The 26249-nt window shown below is 46.8% G+C and overlaps 1 protein-coding gene across 2 annotated transcripts in view; it reads left to right on the forward strand.

Moving 5' to 3' along the window:
- The window catches only part of sox5 (SRY-box transcription factor 5), an 83044-nt gene that overhangs the window by 36115 nt on the left and 20680 nt on the right, over positions 1–26249 (forward strand). For both annotated transcript variants that reach the window (XM_034526742.1, XM_034526743.1), the window contains 5 exons: positions 3804–3890; positions 8731–8903; positions 10079–10147; positions 18157–18283; positions 21309–21403. In XM_034526742.1, the coding sequence (XP_034382633.1) occupies positions 3804–3890; positions 8731–8903; positions 10079–10147; positions 18157–18283; positions 21309–21403 (551 nt within the window). The remainder of the gene's footprint in view (positions 1–3803; positions 3891–8730; positions 8904–10078; positions 10148–18156; positions 18284–21308; positions 21404–26249) is intronic.

Genomic DNA, 26249 nt, shown 5'->3' on the forward strand with positions numbered 1-26249 from the left:
CACACACACTGTTTCCCTCTCTCTCGGCAGGTGGACGGGGTTGTTTTGGCTCGGCTGCAGGGCAGCAGCTTGACTCCGTTTGAGCCAATGAGCCAAGATAATAGTCGACGATTCCAGAGTTATTGTCAGCGTTTTCCCCCCTCTGCTTTTCCCAGAATCCCTCTCGCCGCCGCCGCGTGGGATCCGAGTGGGAACGTCACCCTCCAATGAATCAATGCGCTTTCGTATGAAAATGCAACAAGCAAGATTCATTGTCGTGCGTTCCAAGCGAGGAAGGGGTTTTTTTTGTTTAGTTTCCAATGTGTCGTTTAATGTCAATATTGGGTTTACATTTTTTTTCCTATGTAAATTTCATATAGCTTGAATTAGAAGCGCGAACAAGCTGATACAGAATATAAATGTATGAAATCTGATGATTTCTTTCCAACCTCAAAGCTACTTTACCGCCCTGTGGGTCTCACACTTCCACTTCATTTCTCCCCTTTTACTCTGTTCATTGTCCTCACCCATTCATTTTTTTGTCAAGGAGGAGGCGGGGATCCTCCCTCGCCTTCAGCTCCCAACACCCCACCCCGCAAATATGCAGCCCACACCCCTGCGTGGGCACCAGACTCCACCCGCTTACCTCACAGAACACACACACACACACACTCACGGGCGTCCTATACGTCAGAAGAACAGGGAGTAGCTCCTCTGATTTTCATGGAAAGTGTTGCGCTGTCCTGCTTCATTATGTGATTTTTGGCTTGCCGTGTTTCTGTCCCAAACTGTCAAGCGGATTTTGTAAAAAAAATAAAATATTTTAAAATATTGAAATATCGCAGAACGTAAAATCAGGTGCATTTCAATCCTTGAAGTGGAAAGAGTTGTTGAAGAGTTGATTTGCATCAGGCGAGTCGTTATAGTTGTGTAGTGTCAGGTTGTGGTGGCCTTGAGTCAGGTTCTTGCACAAAGATGACAACAAGGAAATGCACTTGGCAGTTGGAGGTAGAGTAATGCCTCGACCAGTGCCCAAACAACCATGACGAGAAGCTAATGCATGAGAGGGGCCAGGGCATTTTTCCTGAGGTCACAGCTTCAGGACGCACAAGCCTGTGGTGTGCGTTTGTGTGTTTATCATGGGTGACAGTGAGGGGTTCATTTCTCATAGTGTTCACCACATCAATCAACATCTCGCTAAAAGCTACAGCATGCCAGCTCTTCCTCTCTTCCCTCTCTTCTTCCCCTCCACTCCTCTTGCCCATTTCCTCCCCTTTTTTTCCTTCTCTTTTTTTTTTTTTTTTTGCCGTCCGCTGCACAATGAAAGAGCCTCTTGGCTTTTATTAATAGTTAAAGTGGCCCCGGCCTGTCACTGGGGACAATAACTGCAGCCCTGTTAATAAATAAAAATAATAACTAGGAGATGGAGACGGAGAGGGAGTGCAATGGAAAAAGAACAGGCGACATTGCCATTTGTTGTTCCCTCTCACTTGTCAAAGCTCTTTGGCTTAAAAGCCTCTGTCATTGTTGAGGGAGAGGGGGCTGCAGGGAGAGATGGGAGTGAGAGACATGGAGAGAGGGGGAGAGAGAGGGAGCGCCAGGGGCTAATAGCACCTGTTGGGGTGATGGTGAGACAGCTGTCAGTAGGGGGGGGGAGGGAGTGGGGTACAGGAGCGCACTCTCTTCCTCCCTACGCATGTTTCTTTCCGTCCTCCCGGTTTTCGCAAACGATTTTCTCCCCAGTCCTCCACCAGCTAACCTATTCCCCGAAGGCGACGGTGGCTTCCGACAGAAAGCACTAGGGCACATCAGGAAGGCGGCGCTGAAACTGACTAACTGGATGAGTGGCAGCGGCGAAGAAACTAACAAAAAAAAAAGACAAGTCAGAGTCCAAAGACGGTGGATTGGAAAAGGCAAGAGGGGAGGGGTGTGAAATGGAAAGCTGGATATCTCAAAGTTCAGCCCCCCCTTGAATTAAACGGAGCATGAGTTGCTCTCGTCTTGAAGCCAGAGGAATTGTCCTGATTCAGGCCTCTGTGGAAGCTGCAGGCACACGCACACACATGTGCACACACACTGAGGTACAGTATGTAGGACACGCTGCAGCTCTTCGCGTGTGTCTGAGCAGAGCTCGTACGTCTCCTCCGCTCACTCGCGTGCGTCCTTTTTTGTGTGTGATCATGTGTCATTTAAAATCCTGAAAATCTCCAGGTGGCTGCTCATCCTCATCTCGCTGTTCACTTCATCGCAGACAGGGGAAGGAAAAAAAAGTAGAGGGATAAAGAGGAAAGAATGGAGGAAGTTTTGGGCAAAGCGGCGTTTTTTTGTGTGTGTGTGTGTGTGTGTGTGTGTGTGTTTGGATGTTGGGTAAAAAGTGCTTTGATTTGTTGTCGCGTGTGGCGGCAGCGAGCGTGTGTTCATGTCTCACTTAGTGGAGGAAAAGTGCTAAGCTGTTCAGCTCAACACGCCGGACATCTCCGTCTCTCTCTCTCTCTCTCTCTCTCTCTCTGACTGTGTGAAGCATTAGTGTGTGCCGGTCTCATACCAGTGAGATTAAAACTCTTTTTTTTCTCTTCTTTTTTTTCCGGAAATCAGTCTTGTCATTATGGAGGGCAAAAAGAAATTATAATAATCTGTGCGGGGGACAAACAACTTTTCTCCTGCCATCAGCAAGTTGTCAGCGTGTATGCGTCCGCAGCCATTTGTATATATATACATACATATATACATATATACACAGTGTGGGCTCACTCGAGTGTGCATGCATGTGTGTCTCTGTGTTTTGTGGGGTGTTTGTGCATTCAAGCGTGTGTGTTTGCGTTGGCTGATAGGGTTAATCTCCCCACTCAAAGTGTAAAACCTCCTTCCTTAGCAAGGCCTTGCATCCCAAGTGCAGATGGCTCCCAGTAAATAGAGTACTTTCTCTCTATCTCTCTCTCTCTCTCTCTCTCTCACTCTCACTCACCCTCTTGCTTCACACTTTCAGTCTGCCTTTGTGTGATCATTTCATTCGCTCCCCTTTGTTCATGTCAATAACAGGCAACAGGGTGACTGGCTTGATGGTCGCATCTCTCCATGTGTACATGCGTGCGTGTGAGTGTGCGTGTGCACGATGGCTATTAGCGCATATATGTCCACACATGTAGGGTTGAGTCTCAGCATGTGCATGCTCTCTTGTGTGACATTTCCATTTCCCCCCACTGCGAGTGCGTTTGTGTGTGTGTGCGCACGTCCGCGTGTGTGATCGTGACCGTAGTTAGGATTGTAATTAGTGATCCTGTGTGCACATGCGTGTGTTTGTGCAGGGGTTTGTGTGTGTGTGTGTAAGGGTCTGTGGAGTGTGTGTTGAAAACAAAGCGCTAGCTGATAATGTGTCCATTGTGGCGTGTGCATTAAGGCCCTCTTTGTCTCAGGGCCCACAGGGCTAATGATTCTCTAGCAGCAGGTGAGAGGGAAAAAGCCTCTCTCTTTCTCACCACTTGTCTCTCTCTCTCTTTATCCTGCGCTGCCTCTCTCGCTCTTTTCCCTTTTGCTCACTTGTTTTTGTTCTTCAGATTTCCTCTCTTTCGATTATCAGCTTCTCTCTCGCTCTCTCCACCTTCCTCTCCCTCTCTCTCTCTCTCTCTCTCTCTCTCCCTCTCCCTCTCTCTCTCCTGCTGATGCGGCCATTAGGCTGAGCTGCCGCTGCCTTTATTACAGCAAATGGACTTTAAATGAGCTTTATTGTCATGTTGGCCAGCCAACTGAATCCCTCTCTCTCTCTCTTTCCTCTGCCCATCCCCCCTCCCCCCCTCACCCTCCCCCACCCCCCCCATCCTAAACAGAGGCCCCCAGCATTGAGAGGCTGTTGTCAAAGGACTGGAAGGATAAACTTTTGGCCATGGGCTCAGGGCACATCGGAGAAATTAAAGGTATGGTAAAACTAAATAATGACAGAACTAAACTTAAGTGAGCGGAATTCAATTAATCCTTTTAACTTAATAAAATGCTCCTCCGATGTCCATTGAGGGAAAATTATTAAATATAACATCTTTAAATCTAATTAGCAACCTTTTAATGAAAAAGGTGATTTTATATCTTGCCGCTTAATCAAAAGGGATCTAGGTAGTTATGGTCTGTATTCATGGTCACAGTGCAGAACTGCTAGCAGCTAATGCAACATGACAGTCACTAAAAATGCAAACTGATACGCAAAAAAAAAAAAAAACAGGGGTCAGGGGAAGCCCACAGATAACTCACTGACCCCATGACAACATTATACTTCCTGTTTACACCAAGCATGGTGGGAAAAGCGAGAGCAAAAACTCATGTTGACAAACACAAGGAAACCAACAGGCGTTTTATTTGACAGTAATAAGGCTTAGAATGTGGCATCAGGGTTTTTCTTGTAGCCCAACCGTTCCTGTAAATACCAGTGTATGGCATGCCTCAGGAAGACATGGAGTAACTAAGATTAAAGCCAATGAAAGCCAAGGAAACGCCGCCAATGTTCAAGGTCAAACTGAGCTGACGATGACTAAATTCAGATGAACTGAAATCCTCAAATCTGATCTGCCCTTAGCTGAACCGAGCCGCTAATTGTGCCCGCCTTTGACCGACATGTCAGACAGTCGATGGCGTCTCTGCTCATCCAGCAGCTCTGTTAATCTCGCCGCTAATCACCCGTTCTACCCGCGCGGACCCAGTTCTTAGCACCGGCGAGCGAGGCGGGCAGAGGGCAGGAAGGGAGACGAGAGTGCCGCGCTGTGAATACGCGGGAGCAAGAGTCAGCCAGAGAGAAGGAGAAAGAAAACTATTATTCCCTGTAACTCCAGGGCAAAGCCGTCGTTCTCCTCCAGTAATTGAGCTTCATTAGGAAGCAAAGCAATATGTAATCAAAGAGCCTTGCGGAGCGGCGTGGCCGTCGAGAGGGGGGCTCCATTGATCAAACCCCCTTTTCCCAGCTCCCTGCCGCGCTGACATTTCTGTGTAGGGGCGTCCCGCATGGCGCACCACACACCAACAGCTGGGGAGCAATATCAGGAGTGTGTATAAGTGTGTGTGTGTGCTCAGTGGAAGTGCACATACAGTGTGTGTGTGTGTGTGTGTGTGTGTGTTTTACAGTGCTTACATAACAATGTGTGTCTGAGGGCGAACGTGTATTTGTGGCTGTTATAGTGGAGGGAAAAAAAGACAGATATGTATGTAGAAAGTCGAGTGTTCGTACATCGGTACGTACGTACATGTGTGTGGGGTTATGTGTGCGCGCTGCTCTCAGTTGTCAGTGCATCCCTTGACTTTTTTTCCCCATCGAATACCATTGAAGAGCTTTTTGTGGGGGAACAAAGTGATTTTGAGCCACCGCCTCCTGCACTGTCTGACTTATTGAGAAGCAACATTGGTAAAAGGCCCCATGCGGTTCCCTGAGCAAAACACACATATATTGCACACACACACACACACACACACACACACACACACACACACACACACACACACACACACACACACACAAGTATGGAACTCATAGCACTAGAATAAATGTCCCTACAGTGTAGTGTCATTAGCATCAGATCTGCAGCATAGAGAGTAACAGGAAAGACTCATCCCTTAAACTCTTGATTTGACTTTTGAATTGCCCCTCATGTTTCTTTGCTCACTGTACAGCAGTTTTATGTAGTGTCTGCTTGTTTTCAGCACTTCATTAAAGCTAAACAATGGCACACTCGTGGGGGGGGGGGGCTGAAATTCAACTCACTTTCTCAACCCTTGGCCCAGAATATCTGTTATCTTTGGAAAAGTTTGCTTTATTCGGGTTTGCGTACAGCTTGGATGCTAGTAAACAGGATTTAAGAGGGTAAAGGCACATTTACAACCTCCAATCCCCCCAGAGTAAGCTGCTGTCTATAGTCAAACAAATCAAGTAAACTTGAGTTACTGAAAATCTAGTTATTTCAAACCACATAAGTGCTTTAATCAAACCGTAACTGTATTACCTTAATGTAAATTTGATTATTTACCGTAATAGCGTTATCATGACCATGTCAATATACTTCTTAATATACTCCCGCTACTTCCAGACTGCCTTTTCTCTGTCTACCTCCCCCCTTCTTCTTTCCCTCACCCTCTTCTCTCCTCCACTATCATGTCCGTGTCTTATCCAGCTGCTCCTTCCCTTCCTCCTCATCCCGGCTCCTCCCGCCTTACCGGAGGTGTGGGGGGGGTATCAATCCAGCCGGGGTCATACATTAGCCCCGTGTACACGGTGACAAGTATTACACTGTTACAAATTGCTTAATTACAGCACGCATGAGTGTGTGTGTGTGTGTGTGTGTGTGTGTGTGTGTGTTCGCGCAAGAGAAAAAAAAAAGACAGAGCTGACGTTGGATTCAGCAGGTTCGTAGGTAAGCCCGGGCCGCAGGGAGGAATGTGTGTAAACCGATGGAGGAAACCAGTTATCGATCCGCCTGCCGGCCTCGCAGCAGCTGAGGAAACAAGCCGCCACGAGCTGATTTATGGGACGGACGCGGAAATTCAGAAAGCCTGAAATGGGAGGGAGAGAGGGAGAGACGAGGCATCTCACATCCTCGAAGGAGAGTCTCTAAATCTCGTCTCAGTTAGGAAGCGTGTTGTTTTCTTGGATTCGTCTTCTTCTGCAAATACTCTGGTTTACTGATGAAAGATCCACAGATGAGAGGGGGATTGAGAGCAGCTTGTAGAAGAAGAATAGACGGCTTGTCTCCGTTTTTCACACACCTAACTATCCCGGCTGCTGCTTTAAGGAACGTCCTTCCACTTCAGCATACACACTGTTTTGCACAGATATTTGACTGTGTTTGCATTTGTGCGTGTGCGTGTGTGTGTTTTTGTAAACGGGGGGTTAACCCCAACAAGAACCCTCGACAAGAAAGACTCCTTTGATCCATCGTTTCACCTTTGCAACCCCCCCCTTATCCTTTTTTTTTCCCCCATGCCCCCTTTCTCCCCACCCGTTCACCCCCCATTTGAACAGGCTAACGTTTTTAACACAAGGCTCTTTCTTGTCTTGGTCAGCATTGGCTATACACACACGCACACGCACACACACACATTTCTGGCTCTACAAAGGTGGGTCTGTGAGTTAGGACAGCGGCGTGTTTATTTTTCCAGTGGCCAGTGCTCCCGACAGTTGCCTTTATTGTTCATTGTTGGCGGATGGATGGAGTTCGGGGGAAGTGAGGGAGGAGGAGGAGGAGGAGGAGGAGGGGGAGTGGTGTTGGTGGGCACTAGAGGAGGGTGGGTGCATGGTGGGGGTGGCGTGAGTTGGCGGCTACCAACAGGGAGGACAAATGGATGTCTCTCACCTTCCCGAGCGGTCAAAGGGCAGGTCAGCAGCCGGGACTTCTCGCCCTCTTTCCCTCTCTCTGACTCCCCCTTTCATCCCCTGTTGTGTTTCTCTTTCTTTTCCCCCCCCCCGCTTCCCCTTCTTACTCTCCTCACCCTTACCCTCTCTTCCTCATCTGGTTTGACTGGTGCAGGAATGTGGCCCTGTTAAAGGTAGCAGCTGAAGAACAATGGGGGATTGTGCTATCCCACACACATGCACGTACACACTGTGAACACACACACACACACACACACACACACACACAACAAAGTCATGTAGGCAAACATTGATACATATGACCAGACATAGGCGCACACACTCGTACTGATTGTGCCTCAGTGTGCCTCTTTCTAACTACATCCTGTTGAATGATTTAGGCTGTGTGTGTGCATGTGTGTGTGTGTGTGTGTGTGTGTGTGTGTGTGTGTGTGTGTGTGTGTGTGTGTGTGTGTGTGTAATGGAGCTGGTATGTCAGGATCTGAGAGGTCAAAGTTCAGGCCATGCTAAATGTGAGCAGGAGGTTGGCTGACTGCAGGGTAAACACAGACCAGACACACTCGCCTTCTCTTTTTTTCCTCTCTCTTTCACACACACACACACACACACGCACGCACGCACACACACACACACACACACACACACACACACAGTCCCAAATGTGGACGGATGTCCATATTTACCCCAGAGTCAGCGCCAGTCAAATCAATTTGGACTTTTACTGTTTAAGTAAAGTGTAGATTTCCAACCTGGCGTAAGATTTACTTGGCTCAAGTCTGACATTAGTTTCGCCACCACATTTTGCCTGGTTACAAGTGTTTCCCCAGCAGATTTATTTTCTTTATTTCATTAAAGCAATAAAGGCAGTGATGGATTTTTCTTGATTTTTGAGTAATCACTGCTGGCCTTCTGTGCCCAGGAGAAGTCAACATCTGGTTTTACAACTCTGCAGCGCACATACACACCTCGCTAAACATACCTTCCACCAGCAATCCCTCTCACCCCCCACCGTCCAAAGCCCCTAAACAGTCATATATTAGGTTGACCAACAAGCCATGGAGAGCTTGACACTGCTTTGTTGTTCCTTCCATCTCCGTTCTTCCCTTCATGCCTCTGACCTCTAACCTCACCCCCGCAATCCTTTCTGGCCTCCGGATAACCATGAAAATCACTCAAAGAAGAAGAAGAACACGCCTTGACATGACAGCTTTTTTTTTGCTCTTGTTGCCTCCACATGTCTTCACACAAGAAGTTATAGTTGCTGATAACTACTGTGCATTAATGAAGACTTAAAAATGTCCTGTGATCAGCTAGACGCCTAACAACTTTTAAATGATGAAAGAAGTTTTCTTCAAAGTACTACCCTCTCACCTTCGACCCCTCTCTCACCCCCTTTTCTCACCCCGTAGGTACCGCAGACAGCTTGGCGGAGAAAGAGCGCCAACTCATGGGCATGATCGGCCAGTTGAGCAGCCTGAGGGAGCAGCTCCTGGCGGCCCACGAGGAGCAGAAGAAGCTGGCCGCCTCGCAGATGGAGAAGCAGAGGCAGCAGATGGAGCTGGCCAAGCAGCAGCAGGACCAGGTACGTGGACAGGGCCGCGAGTGAGGCAAGCCACCCTGACAGGTCATTTAGTATGGCTTGAGTTCACCACAGAAGCATTTTGCTATATCACCTCCCTCTTGTCAGATCTTTAGGCATCTCGATTATTTCGGTAATCCACCGTATTTTAGAACTTCATGGGGTGGATTTTCTACTTTATAATTTTCTATGTAAGAAGAAAATCCACACCAGAGTAATGACACACACGCAAAGAAATCTGTTTCAAGTCGGTAAACGGTCAACAAAAGCACATGATTTGATGCTGATTTGGAAGGTATATACAGTACATGTGCAGACACACATAAACTCTTAAACATCACAAATGGCCATCCTGGATTTTCCTTTCCTATACACTCCCTCTCTCTTTCTCTCTCTCACACACACACACACACACACACACACACACACACACACACACACACAGAAACACACTTTATACTGTATAGTGTTCAAACAGCCAGAGACATGCGCCTTTGGCAGCTTGAACACAGGGACACTGCACAGGAATAAGCTGAGGGTATGTAGTGTTGGAGCGGATGTAGCGCAGACATTCACACACACGCTTACACACCAACACACGCGCACGCACACACTCCGAGCTTCCAGGCGAGAGTCTGCCAGGTATTTGCATAGAGAAGGGTTTCCCTCTTTGTTGTGCTTTTTAGCTTCTGGAAAGCTTGGTTTTACAAAGAGAACACTCTCTCACACACACACACACGCACACACACGCATGCAGAAACAGGGCTGTAAGGACAAATCACCTGTGACAAACACAATGCCTCACAGTGCCCATGGCTGCATCCGCACCAGTGTGCACCGTTTCCGGCTGTATGTGAATGCCCTGTATGTGGATAGTGTATTCTTTCGCTTCCATTGCACGCTGGAGAGTTTCTGTGCACATGTTCATGTCAGTAAGTGTGTCGGTGTGACACTGTTGCCCACTTGGCTGTGAGCTGTGAGTCCAGATGAGATGAGCTCTTTAATATTTCATACCGGGGCATCGACCCTCTGTCGTGCAACTGGGGCCTCAGAGACCTGCAGATGTGTTGCATCTCCCACGGGCCTCGCACACGCACTAACACACACGCACGCACAACACTCCCACACAAACGCATCGCATATACATTCCAATGACGTGTTGTGTTCTCCGTCCTCAGATTGCCCGGCAACAGCAGCAGCTTCTGCAGCAGCAACACAAAATCAACCTCCTGCAGCAACAGATCCAGGTGAGGCCAGTGTGTGTGTGTATGTGGGGTGGGGGGGATCTGTGTGTGTGTGTGTGTGTGTGTGTGTGTGTGTGTGTGTGTGTGTGTGTGTGTGTCCATCCACGTATGTAGTCATGTGTATGTATCTTTCAAAGTGTTTGGTTGATGTGGCCTGTCTGCGTGGCAAGGCAATTTTGTGATTGTGATTGTTGCAGCTTTTCTTTGCTCAGCCATTAATCAGCGTTGACTTATAGTAGCCCCTCCTCCTCTAACACACACACACAAACACACACACACACACACACACATTCAACCTGTGTAATCACTTGAAGGTGGTCAGTCTGCTTGGAAAAAAAATAGTACTAGTACAGTATGTTCATTTTAAGTCTTTATTACATAATTCAAAGTTAACCGGCAAACTTTTCATGTGTATTCCATTGTGTCTTTGAGTGGCTGTGGAGGTGTTTTCACAGGCAAAGCGGTAGATTGGCTCGGTTAAGTAACCACAACCTTTTACAAACTCAATCCAAGCAACCAAGTCAGAGAATTAGCCGAACGAAGGGGTCGGGAGGAAGATAGGTTAATCGTTACTGGGGTTTCACGTTCCAACCAAAATGCTACAGTGAGGCCTCATTATACGTCCTTACATCATTATTAGCCTTCCAGACGGAGCACACATTTTCCCCTAAGTAGAGCTTGTCTTGGTTACTAGGAACCAATGGGACCCATGTTTGACACTAATTTAAGAGGACGCCTTATGTTTCTGTCAATCACCTGACACCCGCAGGACAAATTCCTTTCTCCAGGATATACGAGGAAATGCAAACTTGGTTGACTTCTTATTTGCATAGTCTTTGACATGAACAATGTGTTCACACAAATCTAATAATGCCGATTGTAGCCAATATAGAAATACAACAAATCGACTGAAAAGTATTTTTGAATGTGAGTCTATGTGTTACGCTTCAGAGTAAATGGATGGGTATATGTGTAACACTTGAAAATGGAGGTATTGTCCTTTTTGGAGCTACACTGGAGCCTCTATGTTGGTCCAGGTGGCTTGGAACGAATAGCCCAGGCCTTTGTAAAAGCAGATGACACTGAATTTTGAGCTGAGAAAGCCGGGCTTTGTATCATAAAGAGACACCCTGTCCAAGAGGGAACACACACACACATTCCCTTTCCCCCCCAAGAGTTTAGCCATACACAGTATTTTGTGATAAGAGACCTTGTGATAGCATGGGTTTGGGACGTCTGTCCACGACTCTGTGTAAAGCAGCTGTGTTTCTTCGCTTTGTGCGAGATAAATTCTGAATTGTTTGCGTTTTTTGTCTCGCGGACCAAAAAAAAACAAAAAAAGAAGAAATTATTTTCTGAGGATTACTCTGTACATTCTCGAACTTCTTCATCTGTGCGTATGGAAGCGCGTGCGCGTCCGCCGCAGCTGTGTGTGTCGAGCTATAAACACGTCCGCTCATGATTCACTCCCTCGCGACCCCGCCGAGACAAAGCTCTCTTTTCCCATGACTTTGCAACCTTTTCCCAAACAAGCGTCTCTCCATTGAGCGGGCCCAACAATAGTTTCTCACAAGCAGGGGCAGCTGTAGGCAGCCCTCGTTAAGAGAGGGACACAATCAACAGGGGCTCATCACAGGAGCGCAGACAAAAAAAAAAAAACACACACACACACACGGCCGCGTACAATCGCGCGCATCAAAGTGCGTGCAAACGTGCACAAAAATAAAAATAATAAACGCCTTCCATTGCACGCGCGCACTCGGTATCGTAAGCAGTCGCAGAGAGCGCCCCACACTCGCCACTGATGATCAAACACACACTCAATCATCAAAGACTTGGTCGAGAAATACACTGCTTAATCATTCATGAAGAGATTGTCCGCACAATCCCACAATACAATGGCCTGCCAGAGAGAGGGCACCAGGTTCGGTGTGTTGTGGTGTGTTGTGGTGTGTGTGTGTGTGTGTGTGTGTGTGTGTGTGTGTGTGTGTGTGTGTGTGTGTGTGTGTGTGTGTGTCTGTATGGTAAGCCCCTTGTGATTGCATTTCCCCCTAACGAGGCTGAGTTCAGCTGTCCCTTCGTGTGTGTGTGTGTGTCTGTGTGTGTGTGTGTGTGTGTTTGTGTGTGTGCGTCCTTGGCTTTGTTGGGCCCAAACCCCCCAAAGGCCTGAGAAGAATGCTTTCAACCGTCCACTTGGAAGAGGTGATGAAATGAAACGAATAATCAAGCTCATGAAAAAGAGAAGAGAGTGACACACATCCTTCATGAAAGGAGGACAAATTATTTATTGTCCCCGCGTCCGGTTTTCTTTTTCTTTTCTTTTTTCTCACCCCGAAACCCAAATCAAGCTAGCGATATGTGTGTTAGCGTCCGCCATTTAGGCCAACGGCACTCGCTGAATGCGGTGCGATCCGACAAACAAGCAGGTTCATTTACAGATGCAGGCATCGCAACAACACAAGCTAATGACACACCATGTGAATACACACACACACAGACACACACCAGTCATTAGTGTCTACAAGTCAGCGATTGGCTACTTTATCGCTCTGACTAATTAATTCTACCTGGAATTATTCATGAATTAGCATCCATTATGATGCATTCATTTCATCCCCCCACACACACACACACACACACACACACACACACACAGTTATACATTCACGTTTTACCTTTTGAAGGAGCTTTTATTCTACTTTACCTGAAACTTGCTCAACTCTCAATGTGTTCTTTAGCTGCTGAATTTAAACCTTTAGTCTGATTTAACCTCTAATCCAAACCCTTAATCCGAATCCTGACCCTAAATTATCCTTAAACCCAACCAATCTAATCCAAATTGTAATCTTAAACCTGAACCCAACCAGGACCAGGATAAATGCGTCCTTATTTGCATAGAATTGAGCTCAATCTGAGGGTATAACACAACTCGCTCTCTGAAGAACATGTGTGCACATAAAGACACCCACACACACTCCCCAGCCCCCTGCTAGGCGCCCTCTTGTTAAACTCGAAGGGGTGAGCACATTTCCTCCAACTTCCCTTTGCTTTGCCCCTCATCTTCTCTCATTCTAATTAAACAACTTGTCTCCGAGGCTCCCCCTGGTGTTGCCGGGGACGACCGTTGCCGACGCGCAAGGAAGCGCGACGGGGATGAAAGGAGCTCACCTGCCGAGCGGCTCAGGGCTCAATTCAAGAACATGCGCACATATTCATAGAATAGAGGCAGCGCACAAACGCTCAAGATGTATATGGAAACAGAGGGATGAGCGGACACCAGCGTGTCCTGCCTAATGAATCGAAACTCACTCCAAAACACACACACACACACACACAAACACACACGGTCAAGTGTGCGTCTCTGCTGGCTGTCTTTCATCTCATCAATGCTGCTGTAGGTGGGCAACAGCGAGCGGAGACGGGGAAGAAGTGATCAGAAACCTGATGCTTTGAGTAGTTTAAGAGAGGCCAGACGCGCCAGCGACAGCGGCTAACAAGCTCTCTATTAAGACTAACCCACGTTGGTAACTTAATCACACGGACACACACACACACCTTCACCCTCCGAGTGTTTTCATTCTGTGCGAGAAAAACAAAAGCAAAGAACCCTAAAAAGCTTTCCATTCATTTCCACACACAACACACCAGCACCTCTGTACTCTGTGCATAGGAGCGGCTAACCCAATTGCCTGTGTAATTGTTTAATCACTCCCATTACACCGCAACCAGTGTAATTTGTGTTTTCCTTTACGCACTTCATGTGTCGATGTGCACACACACGCACACACACACTCGTAAACTCGACCACAACCGAGCAGCCATACCCACAGAGACCCGCCCTCCCTCACATGCCTCCTCTCTAATGCGCGCACACACACACACACACACCTGTGTGTGCAGCCATTGTAGTGCCAGTGGGATATGAACCATGCCCCTACATTGACAGCAGGCTGGCCTCTAACAGCCCCTGTCCATAGAAAGTTAATGGACTAATATTAAAAGCCGGCTATCTCTCTCTTTCCGTCTCTCTCCAAATTAATTATTGGTTCTGTCGCTCGCACGTCCCTTCTTTAGCAATGGGTCATCCAGGTCTTGCATTAATTGCCCGAGCATATGGCCGCCAACAGATTTTAGCTGTGGGACTCGCACTTTAGCGGGGGCTATTTATTTATTTATTTTCCCGCTCGCGCTCAGATGCGAGCCATATTGTGCGGCGCTGGCAGCTATTGTTCGTCGCATTAACTTCATAGAGCTAATTACTCCCCAATAATAACTTTACCTTGGAGTTTTTAGCGTGCCGCGTGCCAACCAACCTGTTTCGCACCCCATATGTTAATTAGCGGCCACATCTTCATTATGCCGCAGCGGCGCTTTAAGTTCAAGCTGTGCCGCCTGGCGCGTGGTGAACGCAGCCTCGACTCGCTGCCAATTATCCAACTCTTGCTCCCCTCTCCGTCTCTCCTCCTCGCGCTCGTTCTCCCTCGCTTGTTCATTCTGTTCGCTCTATCTGCTGTTTATTTCCTGAAAAGTTCTCTCGCCAGGGTGATTCGTCAACTTCTCTCTTTCTGTCTGTCCTTTTTGCCCCTGTGAAAGTTCTCAAGAAAAAGTTTCACATGTATATATATATATATATATATACTGTATATATACATGTTATTCCTTTTCCAATTCCTTTATATTTGTTTCGTTTTGCATTCAGTTATCACTGATTAGAGGATTTTTCTTTCAGATAATCTCTAGTTTTGTTTGTTTCAGGTTTGTTTTTTGGATCTGGAGGAGGGCTCTGCAGATAAAAAGCGGAGCTCCTTATCCTCCAAGTCGGCAGCCTACAGTAGCGGCAGTGTGGTGTGTTGTCTGCGTGTGTTGTAGGTTTTCATGTTCGCTTTGGGCCTGATGTGAAAGAGGAGCTGACGAGTGCGTTATTCCCCAAAGCGCCTGCTGTTTCAGATGTGCCTTTTTCCTTTATGTGGAATCTGGAGATTGTCTGATAGATCTGGCCTCGCTCGCACTTTCCCCATCTCTGGTTCTCGCATCCTCACTTGCTCTCACAGGCTTTTCCTTCCTTCTGTTAATGCACCCCTTTGTCTCTGATTGTCATTCTCTAATTTAAGAGAGCTCTTTCCCTCTCTTTTCTTCCCCTCGGGTTTTCAAAGTTTGCACTGTGATCACGAGGCTGACGCACAGAGCTCCTCATCCACTTTGAGGTACTACGTTATTGTACATCCAGTACGAGGAGAAATATCAGATTAAGTCATTTTCGTAGAAGAAGGAATGTAAATGGGAAGGAATGCGTGAGGAGAACTCTCCAATATCACATGATCGTCTAGTGGACAAACCCTCCTCAGCCCTCCACACACACACACACACACACACACACACTCAGTTCAGTGTGTGTGTGTGTGTGTGTGTGTGCCTGTGCCAGTGACCATGGTAGGCGATGCAGGGCTGCTCATCAGCTCAACAGCTGTTACACATACATCCAACTCAACTATTATAACAGCACCATATGGGAGGGAATGATCCTCCATAAACCATTTTCCTCTTCTTCTTCTGTGTCTTTCTCTTTTCAGCTGCTTGATCTTCTCTTCCTATTGTTGGGACTTGCATGTATCGTGCCACAGTTCTGTAGGCTGATTCATATATTTATATTGGAGGCTGATATCGTTATGAGACAGAAAAAGATATAGAGGGGAGAAGACGTGGAAAATCTTAATTTTCATTTGTGATGACAGAAAGCAAAGCCATCTGCACACAGACGTAATATAGTATATGTGCCAGTGTGTCTCTGTACAGTATGTATGTATTACAGCTGCCTCTCCTCTCCTCTCCTCTCCTCTCCTCTCCTCTCCTCTCCTCTCCTCTCCTCTCCTCTCCTCTCCTCTCCTCTCCTCTCCTCTCCTCTCCCCTCCCTTCCTCTCCTCCCCACGGTACATTACAGTGTTGCTAGCCAGCTCCACTCCAGCATATGTCCAATTAGGCCTGAAAGGCAAAGCGGAACTGTTCTGTCTGTGATTCGTCCCCGCGGGGGTCCTGTCCGAGCGTCGCGCTGGAGCGCCTCTCCCTTCTGATCGCGCAGCGCGGCGGTTTATGGTTAACCAAAATGGTGGAGTAATTATTGTTTTTGGTGTAAGGGGGAAACAGGAGTCGCTTGAAGAGAGCTGTATTCCCCTGCGCTGTGATAGTTTGATTACAGTGCTGCTGGCGGCCGCATGCCGACACACAGGAGCAGGAGGGGAGGAGGAGGCACACACACACACACACACACACACACACACACACACACACACACACAGATAGGTACTTATAGTACACGAGCATGCATACGGCCAGGAAAAATTGAGCATACACACAGCCAGGGGAAGCTGGGAGCGCTGTTGGCTCTGAGAGACAGCCGCTCTCTCTATTTACCTGTCTCAAGCACTTCAAGTGTTCATATCACTGAGACATTACCTGATTGTACCGCAGCACCACCGCATCCTCATGATTGTGCAGCCATTTCCATCATTCCAGATCAATTTTCCCACATCAAACAGCTTTTACCTGACCATTATCTTATTCAGCCATTACCTCCCTGCCATCTCGGCAAAATAGGAGAGGCAGGAGACAGAGTTGGAAGGAGGAAAGTGCTTGGCAACCAGGAATACAGGTCAAAGGCCTAAAGACCTAATAAGAGATTTGATTTAAAGGGGCACCAATATTTTCGTCACATGCAGTTTAGTTGACTCGTGATGTGGGTTATTAGCCTTAAAATTATAAAAATCATTGTATTGATAAAGATAAGTAAGTAAATGAGTGTTGCACTGTTACTGGTGCGTAGAGACAAGTGATTACATAACTGCCTCTTCTTCTTCTTCTTCTTCTTCTTATCCTGTTTTGGTACAGTATCGGCGTAGTATTGTTGTATTGAAGCCGCGCCCAAAGATCCAGAAGCCTAACCGATAGCCAATGAAAACACCACATTGTATGTTTAAAGATAATTAAGGAAAATCAGATAAATGACATGATGTGCTTATACAGCTAAAGCCTTACTGAGTATCTGATCCTGTTGCATCCAAAATGTTGGCTAGTCGGAAACGCATTGCTTTTCTTGTATCAACATTTTGGAAAATAGCTTAAAATCTGCACAGAATATGGGCCTCTCTCCTTCCCTCCACTCATATTTGCGGTTTCTACATCGTACCGGCATTACACTTTAGCTTTACAGCTCGATTCCTTATTCCCCTCCTCGTCTCACCTTCTCTCCCTTTCTCCTCCTCACTTCCTCTCCTCATCTTCTCCCATCGTTCCTCTCAAACTGTCAGTCAGTCCATCACACCCGAGTCTTTGTGCGTTGTTTTTGGCAGAACGCTGTTCAGTGCAACCATCTGTCTCCTACTTCTCTCTCTTTCTGTCTTCCTCTCTCTCTCTCTCTCCTTCTCTCTCGCTCTCTCGCTCCTGCCGTCCTTGCCAAAGCCACCCATCGGAGGGAGCTTTTTTCTGCTTCTCCTTTTAAAATCGTGGAAACCTTGTGAAGTCGTATGGCGCTTTGCCGACAGGCGCGCAGAGAGGGTTGTGTGCGCGTGTGTGTGTTGGTGTGTTGGTGTGTTTGGGTTGTTGAGGGGGTTGATGTGGGGAGAAAGGAGAGAACATCTCCCAAATAAAAGGAAAAGGCCAGCTGTTGTGCGAGTTGAGTGAACTGTTCTCATGACTTGCTTTTTTTTCTCTCTTTGAATCCAGAAGATAGAGTGTTTACAGAGTGTGTGTACTACATGAATGTATGTATATGAGCCTGAATGCATATGATTTTGAGAAATGATTATGGTATGATTCAGATGTCTTCAGAATGGTACTGTTCTGTGATCAGTTGCGCGCACACACAGCTCTATTTATAGCATGGGCACTGAAAGAGATGCAGAAGTTGCTCATGTTTTTTTCTACTTTTTCCCTCCTTCTTTCTGCTATTTCCCTCCTTGCACCCTCTTCCACATTCCTTTTCTCCCCTTCGTCACCCTCTCTCCCTCCTCCTCCATCAGCAGGTCCAAGGCCAACTCCCTCCGCTGATGATCCCCGTCTTTCCTCCAGACCAGCGGACTCTGGCAGCGGCGGCGGCCCAGCAAGGCTTCCTCATGCCCTCTGGCTTCAACTACAAGCCTGGCTGCAGTGAGTAGCGTCCACACACGCAGACATAAATAGGTGCAACTTTCAGTGTAAAAGTACTTCTCATGTGCGATGTTCCCACTGTTTTTCACCAAGCAAGGTAGAGCTTGACGGTTTTCCCACACAAGGGAGTCGGACTGTTTCCCAAAAAGACGAGCTCGCCCCTACAACAACATCTCTCTCTTAATAGAAAAAACAGTCCAAATACACCCTTCCTGTTTACACTCTCACTCTTTCTGTCTATCTCTCGTTATCGCGCTCCCTCCCTCTCTCGCTTAGTCCTTTTGGCTCCATCCTTTTGTCTTGTCTATTTTTTGATGTATAAAAGCAACAAAATACAGGCATCCTGCAGTACATGTTTTTTTTTTTTTTTTGGCTATCACGCTCCGGCTGTGTGGCAATGTGTTGTTTACCATGATAGAGAGAGAGAGAGAAAGAGACAGAGAGAGAGAGAGAAAAAGAGGAGTGGGTGCTTGCCAGGGGATGCTGGGAATAAATGAACGATGGGGGGGTTAGCAGAAGGGGTAGGGATGGGGGGGGGGGAGGGTTGTAATGTGACCTGCCCCAGGTTCTCCTCACATTAACACGGGAAGCAGCCAGAATACGTTTCCAACTCAGCCCACACACACAGAAACACACAGACACACACACACACACACACACACACACACACACACACAAACGTCCAGGCAGCCAGAGAATGCTTTGTGATATCGCAAACACACACAAAAATTACTTAGGCACAGATAAGCGAGCGTGCACACAAAGCCCATGTACGCTCAGTGCCCCACACCCCCGCCCCTCCCCGACTCTCTTAGAGTTTCACAGCTTCCCAAACAAGTCCATTCCATTTTAATTAGTGCCATCTTCACCCACGCCCACTGCCCACGTAAATGCCCCGTCAAGTGGTGGGCTTGTCTTTTCACTGCCTCCGCCAGCTCCAACCGGACTGGCTCTCTGCGCCACGCTGAGCCGCCCCTGAGAAAACTCTCTGGCAACTTTCAAAGTTGTTGCCAGTTGATGCAGTTTGGTGCGGCAGCTCTAAATAAGACATGTGTAGCACTGTGCTCCGACATATTCTCTCAGCGCTTCAGAGCTTTGAAGATGAATTTATGTGCTTTCTTTCAACACTTGTTGAACAGTCGCACGACGACCGACAGCTACCGTCCAAGCTGCCACCGACACAACATGTTAAAGAGAACTGTTTCACTTTTATATTCTATTATACATGTAAAACATTCAATTGGCTCTCAAGAGCAACTGCAATTTCAGTTGTGACATGTTCATAATGTCACACAAATTTTTTTCTCACAATACAAACGGAAAATACATGTGCAGCTCTCAATTTCTGAAGACAAAAAGTGAATGCAACTGCATGATGATGTCATCAGGGTTATTTTCTTTAACTTGGGAAGTCTCCCTTCTGAGCCTGTGGAGTTTCCCTTTAAGCATTTAAGAAATGCTAAATTGTGCTCTTATTGACACCAAAGGAATATTGGTGGCCGTTTGCTTCTCACTTCCCTCGATCTGTGTCCTCTTTCGTCTGTTTGTCAGTGAGAGATTTCATCCCCGTCCGCCGAGGTCGCTGTCCCCAAGCCAAGAGCAACATATTTTCTTTCCTGCGTCCTTCTCGCTTTTGTTACAGCGACCCCCAGGAGCAGCATAAATATCCATCCAGCTCATGTTTGTCTAGGGAGCGAGGAGAAAAGAGCCATCTCCTAGAATACACAGTCCTGAAATAATTATTTAATCCCTCCTGCCCGCCCTCTCCCTTGGAGAAAAGAATGTCTCGGCTTCGCTTTTTCCTTTTTTCTTCATTTTTTTTTAAGAACCGAGTTAGCTGGGAAAATATGTCAGAAGGAAAGTCTTGGCTTATGCCAATTGCACACTTACACACTTACACACACACACGCACACACACACACACACACACACACACACATGGGTACATGCATAATAGAAGATCCCGATACGGACAAGAAGCTGGCCGCTGTGCTGAAGGTTGAGGTCAGAAATGCAAGGTCAAACCCTGAGAACATTCCCAAGTTTTTCTCCATGAAGAATAGAGCGTCCTCGATGTGATTTCAGTATAAAAGCCTGACCTCCGTGTTCGGTGTTTTGGTTCGTGGGCATGTCCGAATGTAAATCAGAGACGTCAACAGGCAGGTTTCATTCAATATGACGATGATTAAGCGCAATATTCCTCACCCTCCATCTCCTCCTACCCTCATCCTTGACCTTTCTCTCCCTCCTTTCCTCTCTCTCTCTCTCTCGAAGTAATTACAGCGCGGCATATCTGCACCTGGTCACTAATAAACCCCACTCGTCCTTTTTCTCTGTCTCCTTCTCTCTGCACTCCTGTCATCTCCTCCGCCCTGTCTGTCCATCTATCTCTTGATTTATCAGTCCTGACAGAGGGGAGGGGGTAAGGGGTGGAGAGTAAGCACGAAAGATGACAACAAGAAGGACACAAGAAGAGAGGGAGTGTGAGACGGGGCGAGAGAGAGACTGAAAGCAGCTCTCTCCCAACAAAGCAGGAGAACAGACAGTTGAGATGGGGGGGGGAGAGAGAGAGAGAGAAGAAAGAGCAGCAATCGGCAGTGGCGGCTCTTAATTACTGCACTGGGGCCAGCTTTATCAGAATCCCTTCACCTCGCTGCTCTTTGTCAGGGGGTATTAAGGAGGAGGACACACAATCAGGCTTTTCATTAAGGCCCTACTGGCAGCACACACAAAGGGCGGCTTTAACAGCTGCAGAGAGGGACTCAGGTGGTGGTGGTGTGAGGGGGGGGGAAGGTGGGACGAGAGGGAGGATGAGGGGAAAGGGGGAGGGGAGATGGACTGAGTGGAGAAAGGGTCACAGAGCAGGAAAGGGTGAGAGATGGGAGGGATGCAACAGGAAGAAAAGATGAAAGAGAGATGGAGGGCATGGACTGGAGAAAGGGATACTGGTGTGTAAACAAGCACCAAAAACCATCACTGATATGCTTTAAAAAAACGTTGTTTATTTGTGTCTGGTTTACCTCAGGTGACCCCTACCCTCTTCAGCTCATCCCCACAACAATGGCTGCCGCCGCCGCCGCCGCTGCTGCCACGCCAGGCCTGGGACCCCTCCAGCTCCAGGTAAGACTACAGCATCTACAGATGACCTCTCGGTGGCAGATTTAGGGACCAAAATCATCCCATAAAAACTACAACCAGGTCTTGAATAACGGCGACTAAAAACATGGATTTATTTTCCTCTTCACTTGGGTGGTCCAATTGGGAATAAATTCCCCGGCAGTGTTCACACCACATACTGCCCACTGAGCTATACAAGACTACAAACACAGCCGGGGGAGAGGAGTTGGGGGGGATGCAAAGCTGTCACTTTCAGCGTGGACAGTGAAGTGATCTCATATAAACATGATCTCTGTGATCGGAGCTCAAAAATCACACAGAACTGAAGTGTAACCCTAGCCCTTGGCTTTGTCCATTATTACTCAGATGGATTTTTTAAAAGCATTTTACCTTTAAAGTTATCGCCTCGATCGAAATGATGATTACATTTTTACACACCATAACCCTTTAGCTGTCGGGCACAAATAATATATCCCAAGCCACCAAGTGGGGGGAAAGCATTTGTTGATGAAAAGCATATGAAGTGTTTTGAGCAAAAACATTCAAGGGGTCGGCCCCTGTATACATCATGAGTTCAAGAAAGTGGTCTGCTTTTCTTTCTTTTTTGCCACTGTGACATACATTTGGAGCCCAAACAGGGAAAGAAAAGCAAGAAAGCAGAGAGAGATGAGGTAAAAAAGAGTGTGTCAACTTCTGTTATCCCGCTTATTAGGAGGATGAGTCTGACTTTGGTCCTTTTCCTGTCTGCATATTTAGAATAAATGGCCTATCGCTTGGTAACCCCGAGCCCACCGGTGAGCGCTTGTACACCTACTCTTTCGCAGACAAACACACAACTTGACCTTTCATACTTCCACTCAGATCCACGTGGGCTTTAGGGCCCCCTCTCCCAGGGGTTAAGAGCTTGCACGGATGTCCCCTAACCCCCACCGCCCGGTTCCCTTTCCGAAGCACATTAACCTCCAGTGTCGGGCTCGGCCTCTGCACAGGCTGCACTTGGCCCTCATGTCTCCTTGACACGCATTGTCATAAAATATGACCCACACATGGATATCTGGGTGAAACAGCTGCATTGACACACACACACACACACACACACACACACACACACACACACACAGACCTTTCCTGCACATCTTTTTCACTTACTGTTCAATTCGTGGGGAATGATGGGAAAATATGTGTTAAAGGTTAGGCAGAGGGTGTGTAATACATGTGCACCTGTCAGCCAAACACACTGCCCCATATGCTAGACACTGCAGGGAGAATAGAATAGCTGTGTAATTCTATCATGGAGAACGGACCCCGCTGTCGTCACTGATTTCATTATTACTCTCGCTTGTGCGTGTGTGTGTGTGTGTGTGTGTGTGAGCACATTTGTGTGTTTAGCCTGAGAATAATGTCCTCTGTGCTGTTATCACTGCTTCAATCTAGCCGTCCATATGTTCGACTGTGTGCAGACACACTCAATCTCCAGTTGAAAAGCTTTGTCCACCTTGCAATTGTTTTTTTTTTTCTTCTTCTTTTTTCAGAGGACACAACAAGTGCAAAAAAAACATTTCTCTAGCAGATTTCTTTCTTACAATCCTCTCAGGCAAACACACACACACACACACACAGTGGCACAGTGAGATTAATGCTTGTCAGAAAGGAGCGGATTTGTCCCGGCTAACACGAGTACAGATGTCTCAATGTGGATGGATTTCCTCTGGGATCGTCTCTGCGCCCTCATTTGATGAGGTGGTGTTCCTGTCGCCGAGACGAGACATGACAGTTAGTTGGGGCCTGGGGTCACCACGGCAACACAGTGGTTTGGCGGAGGGGACACAAGTGAACCCACTTAGCCTGAGAGACACACAAACAGAGGGAGAAAATGAAAGATTTTCAGGCAGAGGACACAATGAACTTCCCATCTGCGTGCTGACAGATGTGGACACTTCAACTACACACAAACATAGTTGTAACAGAGTGTCGTGTAATTACTTCTACAAACCTATAACTACAGTTTAAATCCACTATATATTTTTTTTGTTTAGGTGTTAAACAACCGAGAGTCCACAAAAGAGCAAAGTAAAGGACGGAAGGTGTAGAGACAATGCATATTAGGACAATGAGAGGACAGAGAGGTCCAGGTCATGACATATGGTGCCTCAGTACTTTCAACAGGCTTCAATAGACTCACTGCCACAATGGTGCTAATGTAGCCAGCCTGTATTGTATACACTTCTTACACACCACTGACGTAGTACAATGTTAAAGCTGCACTGAGTACCATGCTCGTGACCACAACTGGCTATTAAGTCATCATGTAATGTTCCTTCTCTTTCTCCAATTCATTCTTAAAATTAGATTGTATTTGCTTTCAGCATCAACTGGAAAAAAGGAACAAAAGCTGCCCTTCAACAATTTATTTTTGAAGTTGAGGGAGATGGACAACTTGATTAAAAAACAAAACAAATCATCAAAATCAAAGCAGCAGAGCCTGAGATATTTGTAGCTTTTAGTCTCAATTCATAGGGTAAACCCCATTAACAATGAATCCTACATTTCCCACAATGCTACACATTAGCATCTTCTGTTTGAGCCGTTCTAATTAATGCATGCCCATATCTGTAAACTCCTGAAGCAGATTCATATCAAATATGTCGTCTCCGTGCCACACCGGAAATAACCCCGATGAACGCCAACGTCAACTACAAGAGCCGCCATATTTGTAGTTTACATTTGATAGACGTCTAAACTGAATTTAATGTGATAAAGTGGTTGACTACACCACACATTTACGTACTGAATGTGTAACTGATAGCAGAATCCACATCTCAGGTCCTTTTGCTGTCTTGGATTTAAAAAGTCCTCTTCCTCGTGAACAGCAGTGACATAAAAGTGAAGGTCTGCGCAGAACAATGGCTTTTGCCCTGATAACAGTGTAGAAGCTTTATACATAGAAAGAAAAAAGATGCAGATAAAAACTCAACAGCACGGCTTTGATTTAAGTGCAGTTCTTAGAATATTTTTGTATTAATCTCTCAATGAGTTAAAGCTCTTTCTACGTCCAAAACGCCCTCCATAGAAATCAACAGAGTAGCTCTAGTCGTTGAGAGCTTAAGACCGAATCTCTCACAGACTGTTTTCAAGGCAATGGAGGCTTTGGAGTGTACAAGGATGGCATTTAGCATCTTAATCTGGGGGATGAGTGTGACATTGTGCATGAGAGCATGTTAATCTGGCTCCCTATTGACCCTTGATATCATTGATATCATCCACAAATGGACTGAGACGGACAGAAAGAAGGCTGAAAAATGAAAAGAAAAATGCTCTTATCCTGGCAAGAGAGAGCGAGATCAGCGGTAAAGGAGAAAAGGCGACGGTACCAGAGAGGTATTTAGAAGGATGATCAGTTAAAAGGATAAACAGAGAGATCGGGGGGATGGAGGTAAGCGGAGGAGAGAAGTGCGGATGTGTGTGAGAGAATAAATGTGTGTGTGTGTGTGTGCTATAAAGAGGGTCAATGGCGCGGGTCAGGCATCATATGGAGAGGCAGATGTTGGAACATATTGTCCTGGATTACCGCACCGCACACCGGAGAGACGGACGGACGGACAGGCGGTAGGAGGGAGGGAGGGAGGGAGGGAGGGAGGGGGGGAAAACTGACAGGGCCAGATGACAGAAGGTAAATGAGAAATCAATCCCGCAACTCGTTTCCCCACCGAACCTTATCTGGAGGAGAGAAAGAGCGCAGCAAAGCATTTTCTCAGATGTGAGAATTGCAGTTGGTATCTTCTTCTTGGCCTTAAAGGCTTCTTGGAGTTGCGAGGAAATGCCATTTTGTGATAACAGCATGGGATCAATGTGTAATCAATAGGCAGCAGAGATAGGGGACTATACCACTTCCAAACACATAATGAGCGAAGGAAATGTAAATGTCCAAACACTCTAGGTTATGGCTGTAAAAGTCTGTTTACTCCAAATTGTGAGGACATTTCCAAAAGCAAAAACATTGTCGAGGCACTTCGATGTCGGCAAATATAAAGTGAAAACGAACTGTCTCGTTTATGTTGCAACGTTCTCTTGAAGTGTCTAAAGCTGGCACAAAGAAAAAAATAGCCCGAGCGTTTACCCTTAAGGCTGTGCCGTATATCTATAAGCAAGGTAATCATTTTATTTACACTTTACCACTCTATTCATCTTTTTTTGTAGCTTGTATTATTTAATTTGTTGAAAATCGAAGCGGCAGGGTTAGGACAGGGTTTGGGTCCAATGTCGCGGACTCTTCTTTTATATTTTTGGTCTTTGAACATCAAAACACGCTGCAGCTGAAAACAAAACATGATTGGCCAGACAGGAAGTCAGACAGACAGACGGACGAGAATCCATTGAGATCCATACAATAGTCCTCGGTGTCCATGTAAACAATGGAGCTCAGACTGCTCTGAAGCGCCGCTAACTCTGACAACAAAGAACAGGCGGGCTGGTAATCTGACTAAAGCTGCAGATTATTGACCAAGTCTCTCTCACACACACACACACACACACACACAGATCCACTCCTACTAGGATCACAGGAGAAACAGTGCGACAGAGAGAATGGACACACACTGTCAATAGCACTAATACCAAACAGTCAGCCCCATGTCTTCACTCAGAGGAGCACCAATAGTCACGCATCACCTTTTCACCTCTTGTCAATAGAGCTCAGGCTTGCACACACACACACACACAACTGCGGGGTGTCATGTGACACGCTGACCACAAGACATGCTTGTGGGCACACACGCATACACACAAACACATACAGATGTGTTGGTCTGATAATAAGGGATTAGGAGCAGAAAGAGTGAGGAGCACACAC

This window comes from Cyclopterus lumpus, chromosome 23, assembly GCF_009769545.1.
Source record: "Cyclopterus lumpus isolate fCycLum1 chromosome 23, fCycLum1.pri, whole genome shotgun sequence".
Classification (NCBI taxonomy): domain Eukaryota; kingdom Metazoa; phylum Chordata; class Actinopteri; order Perciformes; family Cyclopteridae; genus Cyclopterus; species Cyclopterus lumpus.